Source organism: Histoplasma capsulatum, genomic scaffold (genome assembly GCF_000149585.1).
Source record: "Histoplasma capsulatum NAm1 scaffold_5 genomic scaffold, whole genome shotgun sequence".
In the NCBI taxonomy this organism is placed as follows: domain Eukaryota; kingdom Fungi; phylum Ascomycota; class Eurotiomycetes; order Onygenales; family Ajellomycetaceae; genus Histoplasma; species Histoplasma mississippiense.
In genome coordinates, this window is record NW_001813978.1 from 993,418 (window position 1) to 1,006,862 (window position 13,445).

Below are 13,445 nucleotides of genomic sequence, written 5' to 3' on the forward strand. Positions count from 1 at the left end.
CGGCACCCCTTACTCTGGTGGCACGACGAAGACTTGCAGCGCGTGTGGTGCGGTACGTTCAAAGCAGTAAAGAAAACAACAATAATCTCCTTCTTCGTCTTAGATGAACTTCTTACTCCTGTTGTTGTTTTCGTGTTCGTTTTGTTTTGTCAGGGAACTGATGCAGATATCGCTAACGATATGCCCTGTTGCTGCCTTACTGCCTTAGGAGTGCCCGGTGTAAATTGATAATCTAATCTAAACGTGGTCGACCAGTCCCTGCTCTCCTGAGGATTGGCGGATGGCGTATACGGCATATGCTTGAGCGGACTGAACGGATGTGGTAAGGGATGAGATCTGAACATGGGGGAGCAACTGAATGATTCATGAGTAGCTATTTTCTTTGAACTTTTGTGATGTACTTAAATTAAACCGGAGGGGCCATTCTTTCCTTTCTTTCCGTCGTCCATCTTACCAATCTGGAGGCAATGGATGAGAAAAGCCTGTGATGCTGCGAATTTGGTAAAATCTGTTGCCAACCCTATGCAATGAAAGACTTTGGCGGCTGGCTGAAGAGATTTGACCCCTTAAAGTTCAATCTCACCCGTTTGGACCCAAGTGTCTATAGAACTCTACGTGTATGACAAGATGGACAAACTGAATAAAAGACAATCCTCTTCCATCCAATTCAGCTTCTAGCTTCTAGCTTCCAAATTTTATCTTGATCAGATTGCCCCAATGCTCAGCATTCAATTCATATCACTAAAAAGTCCTCCGCATTTCCTGTCCCCCGACAACAATAATCACCCATTAAGATATGCCGCAATCCCCGCCTTTGCCTGAGGACTCAATCTCTCCTGCACAAAGTTGGAAATCCTCCCTCCATGCTTCTTATCTGCCTCTTTCAGATATGACCCAACCCACCCACCGTACTGCGGCCCAACGATTTCTGGCCACGGATCCTTAGTCGTCGGCCGGATGGTATTTAGCTTCGTAAATCCAACTCCAAACGCCATATCCTCAACGTCATTTTCGGCAATGATGTCGTCCTTAGTGGCTGGCAGGGGCGCCTGGCTGAGGATCCCCAGTAGTGCTTCACAGGTGAACGCCCATCCCTTCTTATAGCGGGATGCGAAAGCTTCAGAGTTCGCAAGTGTTTTCGTATAGGATATTAGGGCAGTTTTCCGGTCGAGAGGGCGGGCGAGTTTTTGAGTGTCAGGAAGGATTATGTTGAGGTAAATCGGGGTGAAAACGCTGGGGGAGGAGCGAGGTTTAATGTTAGCTGTTTTTTTTTTTTTTTTTTTTTTGACGAGATAAGGAAAGAGGGTCACCATACCCTGATTGTATGTTTTCCGTTAATTGGATAAAAAAATCGGCGTTGTAGCCTCTGGCATCATTGGCCGAAATAAAGTGGTAGAATCGAACAAAGCGGAGAGCGAAGTTTTCTGTCTTGGAGTTTTGAAGGCGTGTGAGGATGATTTGGATGATGGAAACAAAATATTTCTCCAGAAGTGTTCTAAACGGATAAAGCAAAACAAGTCAGGAATTTATAACCACAACTGGGGAGGGATTGCAGAAACAAAGACGAAAGAATGGACGTACGAAGGAAAATTAGCAATGACACTTTCAAGAAGATCAAAACCATAGCTTTCATTCGTTTTTGAGGAGACGAGTTTCTGGAAAATACCAAGAACGGGCTCGATTTGATTGTTTTTCGTAATCCAGTCCGCTGCTCTGTGGATAATGGATGATAGCAAGCGAACAAGGGCTGGGGCATTCCCTTTCAACTCCCACATGGTTGGCATGAGTATTGGAGCGATTAGATTTTGATAATACTCAGGGAGCGTCCCAGATGGGTTGGCTTCGAGAAGCGCCGCAAGTAGCTGGAATATATAGGGACAAAACTCTGTTGGTCGTATTGGTTAATCACAAATCGTCTTAATAATTTTTGTTATTGTTGGAGGGAAGGAGGGGACTAAGATGAGCTCACCTTGCACGTCGTTCTGTAAGATAGCGACGAATGGAGGGTATAATGCCTCTTCGAATTTCGCTGGCTGTGCCGACGCCGCGAATCTACCACGATACATGTTAGATATGACACAATGCTCTCTAAAATGATAGACTGCTGCACCCACCTAATCAAGGCACCTAGAGCCTCGAAATGGTAATAATAAAACCTCGGATTGCTTGGGTTCGTGCTCATTATTTGAGTGATGGTGATGAAGTGTCGCAAGATTCCGTCCGAGAGCGGGATGGCAGCTTCCTTAATAACGATGAGCACCCTCATAACACATCTCATCAGGAATTCATTCTCTTGTACTTTAGGTGCCGCTGGGTCCTTCTCGATTAATCGGAAAATATGCTCTAACAGGTCACCAGCCAAGGGAGTAATCGAATTAGGTGGGATGACAGGTTGACCATTGCTGTTCGTAAGGAATAAAATTCTTTCCACTGCTACCGCGGCATAGGTGTACACCACGTACTCCGACGCACCAAGATGTTTTACAAGCAGAGGTAAGACTTCATGCCACTGATCTTTCGTTATCAGACTGCGGAATGCATATAAGAATTTGATGGCATCCACTTTAAGAATTGGCTGTACGCCACTTTCGGTAACTAGGTCAGTAGCTAAATACTTTTGAAAGAAATGCGTTATATCAACCAGGTTGTTGGTGCTTGTGACGCCGTGGCTGGCGGTTGCAACACCTTTCGCTGCGATAGCTGAAAATAAGTAGACTGCAGTATCCTTCGCTTTCCAATGTTCTGACGGGTTTTTGTTGTATTCCGCCAGGTAATGATCAGCATACTGGGTCACAACTTTTGTGACAGATTGTTCGAATTTTTCAAGGAGTTGCCTCAGGAAATCAGTAGTAGCTCGCCTCCTTGTATCACTATCTGAGCCTTCTAGATCTCTGCGGATGAATTCAATAGGCTCGTCTTCAAACATCTCAATATCAGAGTCGCGCAGGCTGATATTGGGAAGGATGACCTTTTCGGTGACTTGGCTCAGGGTACTCTCATCTTGGAAGGCGACAGCGTGTTCTGGAAATCTCGCAACAGAAGTCAAAAACTGGAGAGCTCGAGAAACTAATATGTCATATTTTGTGTCTTGTCCAATCGTCGTGAGAAGGTTCCAGGAGCTCCCGATAAACTGTTGAACATGACTTCCAAACACATCGATATACTTTTGTACATAGAGCATCAAAACCTCGAAGATGCCAGCTTTTACAAACTCCAATTGCCCTGACTCTGACTCATCATCCGTATGGAGTAGCGTATTGTCGTATACCAAGTACTTGAGCAGGAGTGTGGCAAGTGCCGAAAGATGATCCTCAAACATTGGCGGTAAATCATGCGAAGATAGATCGTATAGCAACTTTATCATCAAATTGAGTTGTGTGAACCCCTGTGTGAGCTTTTGTTTATTGGATTTATTTTGCTCAAGGAAGGTATCAAGCGACTTGGGGGTGATATGAAAAAATCAGCATTTGCACGAACAGTTGTAGAAGAAATATAGAAATGCAATAGGTAATACCTCAAAAAGAGAGAGGTAGGGATTCCCAAATTTCCCCAAAACATGGTTGATCTCAATATACAAGTCATCCGACCGGATTAGAGGTCTCCATCTTTTGAATATAGAGTGGGCCACCTGTAAGACACCAATATTCACAATAGGATTATCAGGCGAAAATTTCGAAACAAGATCCTGTCACATCTTGTAAGCATGCTGCGATTTCTCCCCAATGTTTTGTTCAGAAGAATGGATTTGCTTTCATACATCCACAAGAGTGTCCCATCTTTCCCAGAAGTCACTATCAGCTATTACGCTCACGGCTTCGCCCAATTGAGGCTGGATGCCCGCAGGCACAGAGATCATCAAAGCGATCAGTTCCTGCTTGATTGTGGCTACTTCGTCGAGCGGAAGCTTATAATTGCCATCCTCATCGGTCCAATTGCGCTTGATAAAATTCTTGAAGCATAGTGCGCTCGCTAAACGGGTATTATAGGGAATGGAATCGGTAGCAGTGAGCTGAAGCAGAAGGATGGAAAAGCCAGGCTTCCCCTCCTCCTGCCGAAGGGTAGCCTCAGCTGTAATTGGGGAATATTAAGTGGTGAACACATTGCATATCTAACATCTGGTTATATAGATCTTACCTTGTTTGTGCTGTCCTGGCTCCAAGCTTGCTTCAAGAAGTTGCGAAAGAGATCCTATGTTACCAGCCATGACTGCGGAGTTGAGCAGAGCTCCAGCCGGGAAACGCAAATGAGTGGAGGAGTGATTCGTATTAGATAGGGATAGGGAAAATGTAATAGAACGTCCAAGACAGTTTCATGTAGATATTTCGTTAGCGGGCAATCTTGGAACAAGAAGAATTTCTATTTTTCTCCTCACACCAACGCCCTATGTCTCCCAAGTTGATGCAATTTCTTGTTGCTCTCTGTCCCGCTTTTGGCAACTTGTTTGGCTTATGTCAGCCCTCAAGGGGGGCAATTAAAGGCGGTGAGCCCCATCTGCCGCTGCCCACGGTATAAATATAATCCGAGCTCAATCGGGCAAGCTCACCTCAGCGTATCTTGGCGTGGAGGCTGAAGCAGTCAAATGATCCAAACATTTCCCCGGATTTACTGCTGGTCCAACCTCACGATCGCCATCTTCACTTCTCCTCTTCTTCCCCCTCCCTCTTCCCCCGGACACTCCTCCCGACTCCATCAGCTGTATGACCGTTGTCTCTCCTTTGTGATGTACCTCTACTCACACCTGCTTGGGCGTTTTCTATTCTTTTCCAGGCGACGTTTCGTTCCCGCGTCGCTGTCTTCATATCCACCCAAAGGCTCATCTATTCGCTATCACAGTTCCTACCAAATATAACAACTTTTCTCGCTGGCCAGAAACTATCGTAGGGCTACCTGTTCCCTGTTTCATGTGTGTTAGGTATATCTGTGTAAGGGCTCTCTCCGCCTTTTTGAGTTTTTTAGTCTTATTGATTTTCTCGACCCCGCCTCCAGCCTATATCTTGATGTGCTGGCGACTCTTGGCTCTCTCATCACTCAGCCTGGATCCGTCAGTGTCTTTCACTATTTCTCCTATGCTAAGATCAACTTATATCTGTGTTGCAGCTTCATAGCCCTCCGGCTGTTCTCCCGGCTTTTAAATCGGTGATCCACTCGTCCAGTTGGACGTATGCCTTCTGGGGATGCTCCTTCCCCGCAACATAAATCGTCTTCGTCAGCTTTTGCAGATGTCTTCAAGACATTAGCAAGTGGCCGTTCAAAATCGCAATCGCCCATACCGGATGGAAACAGCATTGGTGAAGCCTTGCCACTGGAGATGGAAGGCCGGAGGGGTAGTCGAGTCACATTCGGTTTCGAGTCGTTGCATCGTGGGGGTGGGTTGCCAGCAACCGTTCCAGACGCTCAAGAACCCCCAAATTACGAGACATTGCAAAAAGGGATTTCGCATGAATATCCAATTGCCAGCGCTCTCGAGGTAGCAGAAACTGCTGCTCGTTCCTTACACTACTTCAATGCGGAACAGGCCTTATCTCTTTGGGAAGCGGGCAGCTATCTTATCGACTGTTCTAGCTCGGCAGACGCTCGAAAATCTGGCTCTAACCTTCTAGAAGCCATTTGTCGTCGACAAGATCTTACTTTGCCTGCCCGTCAAATTCTCTTCCATTGCATTTCTCAATCCTTCCCGCCAGACGTCATCCCGGCTCAAGTAAACGCCTTGATCTCATTGTCGGACCATGGGAGGAAGTTGGATTTTACGGATAAACCGGTCTTGCCCACCATTGCTTCTTGGATAGTTCCACTATATAATGCAGTTGCCTCAGCACGTTCGAGATTGAAGAAGTCAAAAACTGCCCGCCAAAACGGTGTAGGATTAAGTGAGGCCATTTTGGGAGATCTATTTCAATTGGTCGTTGATATTATTACTCTGCAGCGCCACCCTCCAAATAAAGAGGAGCTCGAGCTACTCCTAGACCAAATTTTTATTATTTGCAAGCAAACAACTGCAGCAAATGATATAAAAAACTCACTTTCTGTTTTTGACGCGATAATCCACACATCGGACATTCCCGACTCAAGTTTCAACGGCCTGTTGGAGGTGCTGTGCAGCATTCATGCATCCGTTAAGTCTTTGGCTGGCCCTACATCACGAGCAGCCCGTAATTTGGCGAAATCACGAAAGCAATCAGAGATGGTTTCCTTGTTGCATACTTTCCTTCTAGAAACATCCGAACGACAAGATCGAAATCTCAATGTGACTCGTGGTGCAGTGGATATATTTAGAGATTTGCTTGCGGCCTATGGCCAAAATAGAATGCCAACCATATCCTTTGACATGCTTATCGAGTCTCTCCTGAGCGCCGCTAAAAGACACGACGGACGTATTAATACCGATATTTTGGACGTATGCTTGAGTATGATACAGGGAGAATATACCTCGACGACTTTGCAACATCCTTGGTCTGATTTCATTCGCCTAATCCTCACATGTTCTCAAATGGTCTTAGAAGCTCCCGTGCTACCCAAGAGTCCTGACCCAGCTATGCGACAAAATTCACCCCAAAAGATCAATGCGGTTGATGATTTGCACTTAAATATATCTGCAAATATCTGTCGTATCCTCACCACTATCGAGTCTCTTTGGCCAAAATTGGATGTGCAACAGCGATTAGATTCAAGCAATCTCTTCGCTGCGGCGCATTCCCACTTAAACCCATCTCAAGCCCGCCTTTACTTCGACTTTTGCAAATCTGAACGACTTGGTTGCCCTGAACATTCCGAGTGGACTCGTTTCTGCCGAGAGCTTGTTGACAATTTCATTTTACCACAGGATAAAAAAGCGGATGTCCGCATGCAGGCGCTTAGCACATTTGAAAATGCCTACACATCCGATAACGCCGCCCCCTTATTTCACAAAGAAGGGTTTTTACAGTCCCTCTTTGCTAAATTTACGGAAGAACGTTCATATCATTTCCTCGATGCATTAGTATCATTTTTAGTAAAGACATCGGACAACTACAATAAGGATACTTTTGCGATTTTAGTGGAAACTCTTGGCTCACCCATGACAAAAGATGAGGACATCGTCGAGCAAATATCACCAATATCAGCTCCATCGCCTTCTCATTCCATATCAAGACCTGTTTCGTCTACGAATGGGTCAGAAGCATCACTGTCCAATGTTGCGATTACGGGCTTGGTCAGAATATTCCTCAAATCGTTGAAGGACGCACCAGTAAATGCTGGAATTATATATGAGAAGCTGGTGGGCATCGCCCAATCACGAAAGAGGCCGACTGACTCGCGGCTAACTGCTCTCAAATTGCTTTTCCGGCTACGTTGCGACTCAGCCGGCTCTATATATGTGACTTCCGCTACTGAGAATGAATTTTTGATTGCTGTGTTATGTCGGACAACGGACCTTTCGTCCAGGGCAAGTGTCAGTGAAGAGTCTCCCTCAGAGCGTACGACGAAGCCAGAGGAAAATTTACCTTTAAATCAGAGTGGTAGATTTTCTCTGAAAGATACAGGATCCGGATCACTTTCCACCTCCAGTGTACGGATAACCACCCAAATTCGCTCGTTAAAATTGACTCCACCCGTTTGGACATATACAGAGCCAAAGGGCCTGCCTGAAGATCCCCTACCGTTCGCCAGCACCCACACCGTTGCCTATTTGAATAAGACACCTGATCTGCCGGGTGAGGCACGAAAAATTCCTCTTAAGATAAATTTATGGTTGGAAACGATCATATCACTATTACAACAGGAGAAAGACTGGGATATTTATAGCTACCTGCTTGCACATCTAGGACCCCAACTAATGAATAGGGACCTTTTCCAGAGTTCAATCCCTCAAATAAAGCTCCTTCGCAGCGTCCTCTGTGAGCAAATAAAGAACGAAAGCTTTCTAGAACCCCTCGGTTCGACTGGTGTGAAGAAGGCAGATATTGCTACTTGCATTCTCGATTCTCTGACAATGCTAATCAGTTTTCACCAACACTTTGCGAAAAGCGAACAGGATGAAATGGTGCTCACATTCATCCATGGTATAGGTTCTTGGGAAGGAACCTCGCGTCGTTGTATACATGCTTTGTCTGTTTGCTGCCATGAGATCCCCCTTTCAGTTACCAAGGCTCTAAACCCCATACTCGATAAGATGTCAAAAATAATCACTCGATCCAATATTGCTGTTCACATTCTTGAGTTTCTGGCTTCGCTAGCTCGATTACCTGACGTTTATGTCAATCTGCGGGACCAAGAAATTCGGCCCTTATTCGGGATTTGTGTCCGGTTTATTCAAACCTCGAGGGAGAGATATAAATCCGGCGATTCTTTGAACTTTAGGTCGAGTTCGTTACCATCGCGGCTAAGTGGAGGGCTGAAAGAATTAGCTTCAACCCAGTCTGCAGAATTTGTGGATTCAACAAATGCTGATCACCTCTCGAGATACGTTTACATTTTAACATACCATGTCATGGTATTCTGGTTTCTTTCTCTCAAACTCCAAGATAGAGTGAATCACGTGAATTGGATCTCCAAGCGGCTTATCTTCACGGACGAACACGGGAATGACGTCGTTGATGAGCAAAGCCAGGTCTTAATCGATTTTATGCAGCGGGTAACCTTCTCAGACTTGGGAGATACAATCCCATTTGAGAAATTCCCACCTTCTGACTCAGACGGACCTGTTATCAAGAAATCTTGGGTTGTTGGAATGAGCATTGTTACAATTGAAACCGCAGGTGTGAGTGGATTAACTCAAATTACGAAGCGACAAGCGTCAGGAACAACATACGCTATTTATCAACAACGAACTGCGCCGGTTCTTCCGCACCAAATACCAACTCACCCTGGATCTCATTCACTCAGCGACGACCGGTTTTCGCGGACGGCGATCTTCCCAAGTCATGTCCTCCTTCAGATGACAACTACTGCCATGCCAATTCCAACTAGTATGCAGCCTATACCACTACCAGAGGATGACTTCACTCGCCGGGCAATTAGTTCATTCGACAGGAATGATATTGTAGATGGACACAAAATTGGTGTTATCTACATCAGCGATGGTCAAACCAAAGAGGTTGAAATTCTTGCAAACGTTGGGGGAAGTCCAGACTATGATTATTTCCTCTCAAACCTTGGAACAAAGGTCTCAATAAAGGATGCTAAATTCAACACCCAAGGATTACACAGCGACACGGATGGCGAATATACATACGCATGGCGCGATCGAGTGACAGAAATTATTTATCATGTTGCGACAATGATGCCCACAAATCTCGAGGCTGACCCTCAGTGCGTAAATAAGAAAAGACACATCGGCAACAGTTTTGTGAACATCATCTTCAACCGCTCCAATCTTTCCTTCAACTTTGATACCATCCCATCCCAATTCAATTTCGTCAATATCGTAATCAGCCCCGCTTCCCGAATCAGCCCTACTCACAAACCTGACTCTGAACAAATATCCCCCGATACCCCTGATTTCAGCAGAGCCTTCTACGTCGTCAAGGTTATGACAAAGTCGGATTTCCCAGAACTGTCCCCCTCTGCAATACCCAAGGTTATCTCCGGCAAGAATCTAGCTGCCTTCGTCCGCATCATCGCACTCAACGCTTCTTTCTACTCACTAGTTTCAAGTCGTGATTCAGGCGAGCACCTCTCGTCTTGGCATAACCGCCTCCGTGAGATTAGGCGGCTACGGGATCGTGCGTATGCATCTGCGGCAGCATTGACACCTGGTGGTGTGGAGGGCACTACCGATGGTCCGAGTGAGAGCACATATTATGCGTCACACCGGCGGAATACGAAGCCTATAATTCAGCCTGAAGAGATGACCACCCATGCTGCAGGAAGGCCTAGTACTTCCTCAGAATGGGCACCTCAACCAGATACCAGCGTATTCTCAAAGTTGGACTTTTCGCGATGGAGTCGATGATGGGACATGAGGGAGGCCGATATGAATGAAGATAACTAAGTTGTAGAAGCTCCTTTCCAGAGCAATCCAAACACCGAAAAAGGGTATCATATAGGGAAATTGACCAGGTATTGACCAAAACAGACAAAAGTTTTACGTATCTCGAAATTACAAGAGAGGGTGACAAGTAGATGAGAAATAAGACATGTCATGGTAGCAGGAGCGTTCGTTGTTCCATTTCTCCTTACTGGAAAACTCTTTATGAGTTTTCTATTTATTATATACCTTCTCTTCCTTTCATTAGCATTTCCCCTCACTCGCGATTTGTATATTTTCCTCACAACAGGAAGGAACGGAAACAAGCGAACGTGGCCCCCGCGATGTTTCCTTGCTTTTTCCATATTTTCACGTTGTCTATATATACTTATACACACACACATCCCTGCCCTACTTTGTGTTTTTCCTGGGGACGGTGAGAAAAGAAAAGGCAAAATAACACAAGATATTTTTCACTCAAAAAAAAAGTCATGTATTTATTTTTTGAAATTCCATAACTTCTACCTATCCAGGTTGTTTTTTTTTTTTTTTTTTTTTTTTTTTTTTTTTTTTTTCCTCCTTCTTGATTGGAAAATATCAAGGAGTTCTTATCTTGCAATTGATTATACACTCTAAAACATAGAGTGAGAGAAATCAAATAAAATAATAATCATAATGTACAGATCCTCTACTACTACTACTATGAAAATGACTAGTTATATCATTCTAATTCAGAATCTTTTCGGTGCTGGTAGATTCAGTCCAACAAGGTAGGTTACGTACTTCACATGACCAGGGCACCGCGGCAAACGCGCTAACCTTATTCCGTCCAACTCTTGCTGCGCACCAGAAAGGACACTTCTCAATTAGAAAATGCAAACAAATACAAGTCATATACGGAATGGGCTCTTGCAAAGTCTAAATCATTTATATTCGGTCAACAGAATGCGGTTCCTCGTCCTCAACTAGGACAGGTAAACAAATCACCTCAACCTTCAGCCAGCGTAGAACTTTTTGATAGCTGTTTTCTAATTATGCTGAAGTTCTACGGCTACAACACTATTTCCCCTCATCAACATCAAGAGTCAGTTATATATATATATATATATCAATCATAGAAATCAATTGTGCTTCTGAAATCAATTTACAGTGACAGAAGGCTGTCTTTCACATCTACACCTACATACACCAGATTTGAGGGGAAATTAGGTTAGCTAGATATATATATGTGTCTATATAAAGCAATAAAGAGTAAATAATAAAACGAAATAAAACGAATAAAACGAAGGGGGGAAAGATCAGCTTCGCCCTATATCCCATTATGCAAGCAAAGCCATCACGAGAAAAAAAAATTCTGCATGCAGAAAAGGAAAAGAAAATGAAAACAAATTAAATCACAGAAGAAAATTATAACATATTTTGTAAATACAAACAGAACAAGGCCATGACACCCAGGTTCAAATCAACAAATGAAAAAGAAAAAAAAAAAAAAACGGGAAAAACAAAATAATAGTCATTCATTCGTTCATTTTCTTTGCAGCAGAAAGTTGAAAGAGAAACAAATAAATAGAAAACAGAGACCCGAGAAATAACAAGAGGTCAAATGTATTAAACAGCTGATAATTTACCAGAGATGAAAAGTGTGTGTGCTGTGAAATAAAACAACAAGAATAAGAGAAAGGGTAGGATAGGGAGACCATGGATGGAAAAAGGAGCTTGCTAGAAAAAAAAGGGATATTCGAAAATATTAGAATGAATAGAGAGGTATAGAGAGCAGCAAGCACTTGGCTTCTGTTTCTTTGCGAGGAAAAAATAATATACCTGCGCGCTCTAATTGCGGGGTACGATGCATGGTGGGTATCAGTCATATCATGAGAAGTAAACCTGCATAATTGGAGCAACGTTTCATGAAATACATTGTTTTACCACGGAAGATCTATGTTTCTTTGATTTTGTGGTGACTTGAATGCAGGTAGGCGCAACGGTTGGAGTGAGAAGTTTTATACTGTGGTATATAAATTAAAAATTTAAATGGTATCGAAACATGTGGCGATCGTAAATGTGCGGTGGAAAGGGAAAAAAGAATAATCGGGATAATCAGGAGAATAATGATAATAATGATCATAACCCCGAAGTCAGATGTAAGTGTTGAGATGATTTTAACTCTAATGTGCAAACTTGAGATCTGGGTTCTCGAGTGCGGGAACTTGTAATCCTTCATTGCACTCCGACATTGGAGTAGTGACAGTGGAGAAAACAATGTTTTGCTTTCGTTGGTCCATTGGGCCTTCGACGTCGCTAGTAGTTGTGCTTGGAAGAGAGCTTGATCGGGAGCTTTGAGTCCCCAGGGAAGGGGATGTTGGTGTTCCACTATCATCAGTACTGGATGGAGAGGTATTCAATTCACTCAGAGAGAGACGGGAACTTGTCTTGCGATGGGTGGAAAGGCTATCACTATGGCCGTCCGTGGTGTGAGAATCATAGATGAGCTTCTCGATGGCGGCGATCTGTTTTCCATAGCTGAATTTCTTAAGCTGAGTCAATTGTGGCTCAATTTTCTTGACAAGAGCCTCACGCTCTAGCCCGTTGAGTTGACCGAGAACTTTCTCTGTGGAACCAGGAATATTAGAAAACGGAAGGCCAAACAAAAACATGTCCAAAGTGGTAGTAAAACTTACGAATGACATAATTCCCGTATTGATCCCTCATGAGGCCTAGGAGTGGGCTCTCTCCTCGATCATTTGGCGTTGTCAATTGACGTAGAATTTCGGCTCGCTGGTCATCTGCACCAAATTCAATACTTTTCTCAACCACGTTACTGGCAAATTTGTGCTTCGAGAACACGAGCAGCTGTGAGATAACGATGGATATGATCCTAGCCTTGTCATGTTCCTCACCATTTCCGATGACATGCTGGATCACGTAATTACCAAATTGATCTGGGATAAGACTGGTCGAGCATGCATGGAGTTCTTCAAGGATAGCCCTGCGATCTGGTTCTGTGCAGTGTTCCAACATTCGTTGGATGACTCTACAACCGTAGGGGTGCGCTGCCAATCTGTGAACTTGTCCCTTAAAGGCATTGATGATGAACTGAATATGAACACTGGGCACCCTTTCGACTGCTTTCTGAATGACGTGATTCCCATTTTGATCTTTAACACATTTCAAAACGTGGTTTTCAAGCTCCTTCACCATCGATGCTTGCTGGTCGGTGAGGATATGTTCTAAGGCCTGTATATTTAGTGTTGTTAGCATAAAAGATAAACTGCATGATTAGGTGTTGGGGAGTGATTGTACCTTCTGAACAACACGACACCCATACATTTGCGTCGATAGTGCAAGGATGTGACCCTTCATTTGATTTGCAAGTATCTTCTTCTGCGACTGATTGCCGTGCTCGAAAAGCTTCTGAACAAAATAGTTGCCAAAGACATCCGTCATAAGTTGAAGCCGTATAAGGATGATTTCGCGGAAGACTTGGTCCTTCTCGTCGCTG

At 44.1% G+C, this 13,445-nt stretch overlaps 3 protein-coding genes across 3 annotated transcripts; 1 reads left to right on the plus strand and 2 right to left on the minus strand.

The window, feature by feature from the left end:
- Positions 1–782: 782 nt before the first annotated feature.
- Positions 783–4,204, minus strand: HCAG_05152 (hypothetical protein; the record flags this gene model as incomplete). The annotated part of the gene is made up of 8 exons (XM_001539635.1): positions 783–1,233; positions 1,316–1,495; positions 1,582–1,885; positions 1,970–2,052; positions 2,115–3,385; positions 3,515–3,685; positions 3,758–4,068; positions 4,135–4,204. 8 exons carry the CDS (start codon positions 4,202–4,204, stop codon positions 783–785), a joined length of 2,841 nt encoding a protein of 946 aa, XP_001539685.1.
- Positions 4,205–5,161: 957 nt separating this feature from the next.
- HCAG_05153 (conserved hypothetical protein) lies at positions 5,162–9,931 on the plus strand (the record flags this gene model as incomplete). Its single annotated transcript, XM_001539636.1, has 2 exons — positions 5,162–7,874; positions 8,046–9,931. 2 exons carry the CDS (start codon positions 5,162–5,164, stop codon positions 9,929–9,931), a joined length of 4,599 nt encoding a protein of 1,532 aa, XP_001539686.1.
- Positions 9,932–12,111: 2,180 nt separating this feature from the next.
- On the minus strand, positions 12,112–13,306 carry HCAG_05154 (hypothetical protein; the record flags this gene model as incomplete). Its single annotated transcript, XM_001539637.1, has 3 exons — positions 12,112–12,554; positions 12,625–13,180; positions 13,247–13,306. The coding sequence occupies 3 exons, from the start codon at positions 13,304–13,306 to the stop codon at positions 12,112–12,114; spliced, it is 1,059 nt and encodes a 352-aa protein (XP_001539687.1).
- Between the last annotated feature and the right edge of the window lie 139 nt (positions 13,307–13,445).